The 8,637-nt window shown below is 43.3% G+C and overlaps 1 protein-coding gene across 1 annotated transcript; it reads left to right on the top strand.

Annotated features, from left to right (window-relative positions):
- Positions 1-662: 662 nt before the first annotated feature.
- LOC115387594 (cytochrome b-c1 complex subunit 2, mitochondrial-like) lies at positions 663-7,742 on the top strand. Its single transcript, XM_030090369.1, has 14 exons — positions 663-771; positions 2,422-2,523; positions 2,697-2,846; positions 3,048-3,112; positions 3,218-3,274; positions 3,351-3,475; positions 3,770-3,867; positions 4,054-4,111; positions 4,504-4,599; positions 4,678-4,877; positions 5,071-5,151; positions 5,226-5,302; positions 5,382-5,535; positions 7,605-7,742. Exons 1-14 carry the CDS (start codon positions 739-741, stop codon positions 7,686-7,688), a joined length of 1,380 nt encoding a protein of 459 aa, XP_029946229.1. The 5' UTR covers positions 663-738; the 3' UTR covers positions 7,689-7,742.
- The last annotated feature ends 895 nt before the right edge of the window (positions 7,743-8,637 follow it).

Consider the following 8,637-nt stretch of genomic DNA (forward strand, 5'->3'; position numbering starts at 1 on the left):
GGCGTGTACAAATGGTCAGCAACAGCTGTATGCAACTGACGTAGAAGAGACGAGCTCCCTTGCAAGCGTGAGAATCCATTTGGAAAGGGCCAGTGGTGCTGTCAAGAGCAAATACAAAATACATTCCTCAAAATTGAAGTTGTTTTGTCCTGTGAAGAAGAGGGCGTCACATTCCTGGACAAAACTGTTCTTGTTTGCTGTACTCTCACAAACATGTGTGCAAGTGTTTTTTTTTTTTTAATTAATGGTTATGTGAATTTTAGTTTTTTATTATATGAAATGCTTGAATAAAGACCATGCAAAGTAATTACAGTGTGTCATGGAGTTCTTTTGGTGCACCTGTAATTCACTCACAAACTAACAAATAGCCAACACAAATCTTCTACGTTCATACACAGCGCCACTTCCTGAATGATTATCGTCACTCGGCCCAAAGACGTTCCATGCGTTATTGAATACTTCCGGGATTTCTCAACACACGCTAAGAAACATCAGCACGGTACAACCAATCATGAAAAATCTGCGTTCAAGAATACAGACGCTTAAACTTAATAAATCCGGGTTTTTTTTTTCTATCATGAACGATGTTTTTTGTGAAGGACGGGTTTATCTTGCTCATCTTGCTCCCGTGTGATCTTTGGTCAGACTCAGTTGCGCGCCGCATTGCATGCTGGGTAAGACGTCATCCAGCCGCCATAGCTGTCTTTCGGTGCCGGCTGAAGGAGAGAGTCAGGAATCATGAGAGGAATCCGGCCTCTGAACAATATCTCCGTGAGTTTCCGACTTTTTCGGACTTATGTGACCGCTGTAACGTGCCTGGCACGACCTCTGCTTGTTCTGACGTCAGACGGGCTCAAAAAGTAGCCCCGCGGTTCGCCGTTAGCCTACTGGCTAGTTAGCTCGCTCGGTGTGTGGCTAATACAGATCTCTGAACGTGCGGCTGGTTTACTGTTTCACGTCCTGGTATGGTCCGGTCATTGTCTCCTACCAAAACCAATAATATCCAGTTTGCGTATGCAGTAAAACAGTTTGCTTACCCGGATTGTTAGTATGTGTTTCTTGTCGCTCCTTTGGAAGCGACCTGAAGGTCATCTCTGAACCTTTCAATTATGTTGATCGAACTGTGAATAAACCCTTAACTCCCCTCATATGGTCTCACTATAGTGGAAAGCATGTAATAGTGTATATACGCAGTCCCAGTAACCTCAGGCTTTGTTGACAGGACATATGCAGGTCGTGGCCTCCCTGGACTAAATGTGTCCAGGTCATTTCAGGTCATGATCCAACTGTCAGCTGCTCTCTCTGCCTGCAGAAACATTGTCGCTATCATCCAGTTCACACAGCACGGAATGCAGTCATTCTGCATCAGATTATTGCCTGTGTATTAAATTCAATTTAATATTTTTGCTGTGCACATTATGTACAACAAGCTTTTTCTTGTGTTTTTACTGTGGATTTAGGAAATCTTATTTATATTGGAAACATTTTATTAATACATCCTAACACAGTAACTGAACAGATTTCTGACCCAGGTTCAGTTTGCATTTATTTACATTGTATTATTTAATATTTAAACTCAATTAAAGCAGTTTTACTCTATGAAGGAGACGGTAGAATTCTACTACCGTGATACAACACTTCAACATTTGGATCAATAAATGTATTATTCAGTATATTAATCGTGGGTGATCAAATAACAATTTTAATCAAAAATTGCCAAAGAAATGCCAAGTTTTGGTGTCACGTCGTCTCAGATCAATCAGAGTCCTACTTCTTTTCATACATGTTCTATTAGATATGTGTGTGTGAGAGGGTTAGTATCAGCGTATGCATGGATTACTTACAGATTGGCTATGGATGTATTTGAGTTTAGAAATATGGTTTTATTCTTTATTTAGTAAATGTGTTTAATGAATGAATTAATTAGGAAAAAAGACGTGATCTTTCAACTTTCAGATGTCAGAAGAGGTTTAAGCATTCTGTGATTTGTGAGTTGATAGTTGGATTAAAAGAAGAGTAGTAATGTATGCTGAAAATTTGGATTGATGAAAGACTGTAAAGTAAATGGACACTTTTGTTTTTGTATCGTATGTGCTCATTATCAGTGCTTTCTTTTGGCTCTGGGAATTACAAATAGTGGTGCTACATACATACATTAAACTAAAGGGCTGTTTTTAACAGAAGGTATGTTCATCATATTTTTCTCTGATGCCAGCTTGTGTTTTATGAGTGTCTCTGTACCCTGTTTAACATTTACCTGAATTAATGTTTATACAACATAAACGTGATGCACTTTCACTTGGACATCTTCTGTTGTTCAGTCGAAGACTACGGAAAGGGCACCTTGTAGTCATTTCCGAGATCAAATGCATGTTAGTGACAGCTTCTGATGATTTTTGTATTTCATGTTTTGTCTCACAGAAACGCTGCTATGCCGCTGCCAGAAGGATCGACGCGCTGACTGAGCCCCTCGGTGGCCTTAAACCTGCCACAGCTGCACCTCTAACCCCCCAAAATGTTCAGGTAGGCTTTATTTTAACAGCTTTAAAGAAATTGTAAGTCCACTATGCGATCGGAAATTAACAAATAGTATGTAAGATTTTGGGAAATAGTCTGTTTTGTTATTTTGAATGCATATTTAACTGTTTAAAATAAAATTTCAAGCCTACAAAAAACATTTCTCTGTGTTGCTCCAGGTGTCCAAGCTCCCAAACGGTTTGGTTATCGCGTCGCTGGAGAACAACTCCCCGCTGTCGAGTGTCGGCGTGTTCGTGAAAGCCGGCAGTCGCTATGAGACGATGGAAAACCAGGGTGTCACCCATGTGTTGCGACTGGCAGCAAACCTGGTAATTTGTGACCGAGGCTGTGACGCGTGGTGCCTTCAGGGGGTCGGCGGACTCTGTCTGCCGTATTCAATACAGTCACCATGAACACGGACGCCATCTGACAGTGTAGAAGAAGTGATACTACGGGTTTCATTGAAGCAGCACCTCCACCCTCAGCCTGCCTGCTTTTTTACACAATCTGTTTTTTTTTTTTCTTTATAGACAACAAAGGGTGCATCTGCCTTCAAGCTCTGTCGCAGTCTGGAAGCAGTCGGAGGCAGCCTGAGGTCAGAGACTGTACTTTCTGCACACTCAGAGCTGATGCTTTTATTATGAATAGATTCTGTTTCACCAGGAGAAATCAACTGTGTTGTTGTTTGTCTTTCATCCAGTGTGACTTCATCAAGAGAGGCCATGGTCTACAGCGCAGACTGCTTGAGGAAAGACATGTAAGTTATGAGCAGTTCAGGCTGTGTGGTTTGTTTTGATTCTTTACTGACTCCTGGCCATTCTGTTTGCATTCAGAGATTCATTACTGGAGTTTCTGGTCAGTGTGACCACAACTCAGGAGTTCCGGCCGTGGGAGGTACACGAGCTGACGACCAGAGTGAAGATCGACAAGGCCCTGGCTGAGCAGTGTCCGCAGATATGTGAGTAACTGAGAGATGACGCCACACGCTTCTTATTGGGAAAAGCAGATTTTAAGATCTCGAGAACCAGAACAGCTTAAAAGCATTGCTGTGGAATGCAATGAAAGATATTCATCTTCTCAATTTTAATAAATACACAAATGAATTATTGATTATAGACTACATAATCCACCTGATCTGTATCTTCTTAATAAGGTCCTATAATACTTAAAACCGTCTGAGTATCAGGATTATAAACAGCTTGTTTCACATTAAGACATGCTAATTTTGACTTAATTTTGTGTGTCTTTGCAGCTGTTGTCGAGACATTGCATGCAGCAGCATACAAAAGCGGCCTGTCCAACTCTCTATACTGCCCTGACTACATGGTTGGCCGCGTTTCCTCTGAGCAGGTACGGCTGTGCTGGTGTTGTTTAATTTATGAATTATTATTGCGGTGATCCAAGCAGACTCTGGGCTGCAGGTATCATGTGGTAACCCTCAGAAAGTGAACTTTCAGCAGCATGGTTTGTTGGTTTGTTTGTGCCTGTGTGGCTCTCACTCTCCTCCTCCTCCTCCTCCTCCTCCTCGTCCTGCAGCTGCATTCATTTGTTGAGGACACTTTCACCAGCAGCAGAATGGCTCTCGTCGGCCTCGGTGAGTCTGGATCCCTTCGTTACAGCTGCTCTTTTTTTTTTATTTGGGCATTGAGGCTCCTATTTCCTAATAGACACCAAGTCAGACTCAAGCTTCACAGCCATCTTGATGTGTGTCTGTGTGCGCGCGCTTGCTCATGTATTAGTTTTCACTTGCTTCAAGTGCATTTCGGCCTCTGGCCAAATACTTAGCGGTAGTGAGTCAGTGCTTGCATGTTCTGGCAAGTTCAGCTTGGATTATGTGAAGTGGGGTTGTGTGAAGTTCTTAACATTGGTTGATGGAAAATAATAAACCAAGCAGAAAGAGGAAAAGCTTTAAAACAATCTGCCTGTTTCATCATCATAAAGCCCCGTAGAGACCCTGAGCGATCCTATTGATCCGTCCTTTTCCAGGTGTAAAACACTCCGTCCTGAGGCAAGTGGGCGAGGGGCTCCTGAGCGCTCGCAGCGGGTCCGGAGCGCCCGTGGCTCAGTCCCTGTACCGGGGAGGTAAACGTTTGACTTCATCAAAGCAGCACCGCTCTCTCTAAACACCGCTCTTTGCTCATGATGCTATTCTGTGCGAAGGCGAGCTGCGGCTGCACAACAACGACGACCTGGTGCACGCCCTGATCGCCAGCGAGGGCGGCGTGATGGGCACCGCCGAGGCGAATGCCTTCACGGTGCTGCAAAGGATTCTGGGAGCAGGCCCTCATGTGAAGAGAGGCTCCGGCCTCTCCAGCAAACTCAACCAGGGTATCGCCAAAGCTACTGCGAAGCCGTTTGATGTAAGTTACAGAGGAACAAGGTGGCTCCAGCGCCTCGTCGTGTCGTCCTGTACAGAGTGTTGTGTTACACATTGTCTGGATCTGTCTGGATGCTTCGGAGTCCATTTTTAGTAATTGGCCTTTAGAGTCAACTTTACCCAGTTTAACCTGGAGTTTGTTCACATCCCTGCTGTTTCCGTCGCTTCTCTTTCAGGCCACTGCCTTCAATGCCTCGTACTCTGACTCCGGCCTGTTCGGCGTCTATACCATCGCACAAGCCGACTCTGCAGGAGAGGTGAGTCCCGGCGTTTGACTGTGCAGAAATACCAGAGTCTCCACAACACATCCGTGTTGCCTTGTCCCGTGCAGGTGATCAACGCCGCCGTTGCTCAGGTGAGAGGTGTGGCAGAGGGCGGGCTCTCAGAGGCTGACGTCCTCAACGCAAAGTGAGTCGATCGCCAACCTGCGAGTTTGACTGACAGATGAGCCGTGGTTGACTCTGGGCTGTGTCCGCTGTGTCTGTAGGAACCAAGTGAAGGCGGAGTACCTGATGTCTTTGGAGACGTCTGAAGGCCTGCTGGAGGAGCTGGGCAGTCAGGCTCTGGCCACTGCAGCGTACCAGGCCCCCGAAACCGTCCTCCAGGCCATAGACGCCGTCACCCAGGGCGACGTGGTCAATGTGAGTACAGTCACGGGTCATATAGTTCAATCTGATTTCAATTTGTTTGAATTACCTCACACCATCCAACGTCGCAGAACCGATGTTATTCTGTTTATTTGCGATGCCTGTTACCTCTTTTGACTTCACGCCTGTTGTCATGGCAACTATACTATAATGGAGCTGTGAAAAAAAGCTATAAACAGCCGTTACCACCGTCTTCCACTTCATCCTATGCAGTTACATTCAGTCAAAGCTCGTTTGTCTTTTTTTCTGTGGTGAAAACCTGCTGCTACAGTCCTTATTTTCACTGTATACAAGTAAAGAAAGTGTATTTCAATGTGGTCAACCTAAGGAGGAGAGCAGAAGATGAGCTTAAAGACCATCTGTGTATTATTTGTGTCACCAGTTGAATATTGTTATTGAGAATAATTTAGGATTTTTTTAATTAAACATGTTACAGTGGAGCAAAAAAGTATTTAGTCAGTGACCAATTGTGCAATTTCTCCCCCTTAAAAAGATGAGAGAGACCTGTAATTGTCATCACAGGTATACCTCAACTATCAGAGAAAGAAAAATCCAGAAAATCACAGTCTCATTTTTAAAGAATTTATTTGCAAATTATGGTGGAAAAAAAGTATTTGGTCAACAACAAAAGTTCATCTCAATATTTTCTTATATACCCTTTGTTGGCAGTGACAGAGGTCAAACGTTTTCTGTAAGTCCTCACAAGGTTTTCACACACTGTTGCTGCTATTTTGGCCCGTTCCTCCATGCAGTTCTCCTCTAGAGCAGTGTTTTGGGACTGTCGTTGGGCAGCACGGACTTTCAACTGGGGCGGCTGTGGTTCAGTGGGGAGAGCAGTCGTCTTGCAATCGGGAGGTTGTTAGTTCGATTCCTGTCTCCCCCTGTCTGCATGTCGAACTGTCCTTGGGCAAGACACTGAACCCCGAACTGCCCCCAGTGGATGGACTGAGCGCCTTGCATGGCAGCCGCCTCCACTGGTGTGTGAATGGGTGAATGTGTTAATGCAGTGTAAAGCGCTTTGGGCTCTGTCAATGCAGTGTAAAAGCGCTATATAAGTGTAGACCATTTACCATTTACCATTTACCATTTCAACTCCCGCCAAAGATTTTCAATGGGGTTGAGATCTGGAGACTGGCTAGGCCACTCCAGGACCTTGAAATGCTTCTTACGAAGCCACTCCTTTGTTGCCCGGGCGGTGTTTCCACCCCCGTGCTTCACAGTAGTTCTGGTGTTCTTTGGATGCAATTCAGCATTCTTTCTCCACGAGAAGTTGTGTTTCTACCAAGAGGTTCTAGTTTGGTTTCATCTGATCAGATGACATTCTCCCAGTCCTCTCCAGTTCAAACAGAAGCCATTAACACAGGTAACGAGTGGAGGACAGAGGAGCCTCTTAAAGAAGTAGTTACAGCTCTGTCAGAGCCAGAAATCTTGCTTGTTTGTAGGTGACCAAATACTTATTTTCCACCATAATTTGCAAATAAATTATTTAAAAATCAGACAGTGTGATTTTCTGGATTTTTTTTTTCTCGTTCTGTGTCTCATAGTTGAGGTAAACCTATGATGACAATGACAGGCCTCTCATCTTTTTAAGTGAGAGAACTTGCACAATTGGTGGCTGACTAAATACTTTTTTGCCCCACTGTATATGTTGACTTAATGCATCTGTTGTAGACATTTGTGCAAATAAGTTATTAGAGGAAAAGTGAATAAGGGGCGGGCCACTTCTACCGGATCCTTTTTGAGCATTTCTCTTCCTGTTTTCATCTTATCATGATGGTTTTAAAATGTTGGCTTGATATAGTCATTTATTCACATCTGAGTCAGATTATGACAGATCATTTTGTTTCTCTCTCATGTTATTTGAACAAGGAATTAACGTTAACTGTGATTTATAGTAAGAAGGAGCTGTTGTGGATCTGAGATTTGAAAATGCTGAAAAATTTTTGTTCTCTAATGTGTGATTTGATTTTGAACTGTGATTCAGTAAGAATTGATTTAAGCGAAATAAACTGGAAAAAAAAGCAGGTAGTGAGTCATCGAGTTTCTCCGGCTTCTCTTTACAGGCTGCGAAAAAGTTTGCGGCTGGCAAGAAGACCATGGCATCGACCGGACATCTCACCAATACGCCGTTTGTGGACGAAGTATGAACACAACGTTTAAGAACAGCTATTTTACCTCTCCCGTGCGGCGCCTGGCGGTTTTAAACAGGAGGAAGAAGAAAAGCGGACCTCAGAGCCACGGCCTCCTGCAGCTTCTCATCACAAGTCACCAATCATCTGTAATCTGTCCTGCAGTTTGTGGAAACAACACAGTGCAGCCAGTCTTGTTCGGTTTTTGACAGCTCCACTGTATTGTATATCTATGTAAATTAAAATAAGAGTAAAACAGCTTGTTGTCACTTGAGTTTTGCATTTCACAAAGACCTCAGTGTGAAGTGTGTCGTGATGGTTAAATGCACATAGAAGTGGTTTTTGAAGAAATGAAGTCCATACCAACATGGTTGGTTTATTTCAGCCGGTGTGTTTTTAACGCCAACAAGTATTGTATCGTCCTTCAGCCAGTGGGGGGACCCAAAACCACAAGAATCAACTCGATGAGACAGAAAACTGCTCTCCATCCTGATTATATCATATTTGTGCTGCCAGTACACTGAACAGTTGTTGATGATTTACTGAAAACCAGCAACATGTACATAAAGAATCAAATAAAAAATACCCCGTATGTGCTTGTCCATGTTGTCCTTGATGCAATAGTAGAAGATTATTCCCACACGCATTCCTGTAGCTATCTGTAGGCGACCTTGGTGTGATTCTCATGTTTTTATGTCAACATTCAGGGGGATTTCAGTGAATATTAACACTTTGCAGAGCAATCATTGCAATGTGTAGATTAATACTTAGATGTCACTTAAATGTATTTCACTATCAAATTGTCTCATGCATAGCGGTGTAAAAATGACCCCAAAAAATCTTAGAATGGGGTCAGTAATTTCATGAACAATATTCAGTGCTGCACTACAATTTGTCACTTGAAATGTACACAAAATATGACTTTTTAAATATACTGGCAGTTTTATCATACATTGCTGATGTTAAA

This window comes from Salarias fasciatus, chromosome 4 (genome assembly GCF_902148845.1).
Source record: "Salarias fasciatus chromosome 4, fSalaFa1.1, whole genome shotgun sequence".
NCBI lineage: Eukaryota > Metazoa > Chordata > Actinopteri > Blenniiformes > Blenniidae > Salarias > Salarias fasciatus.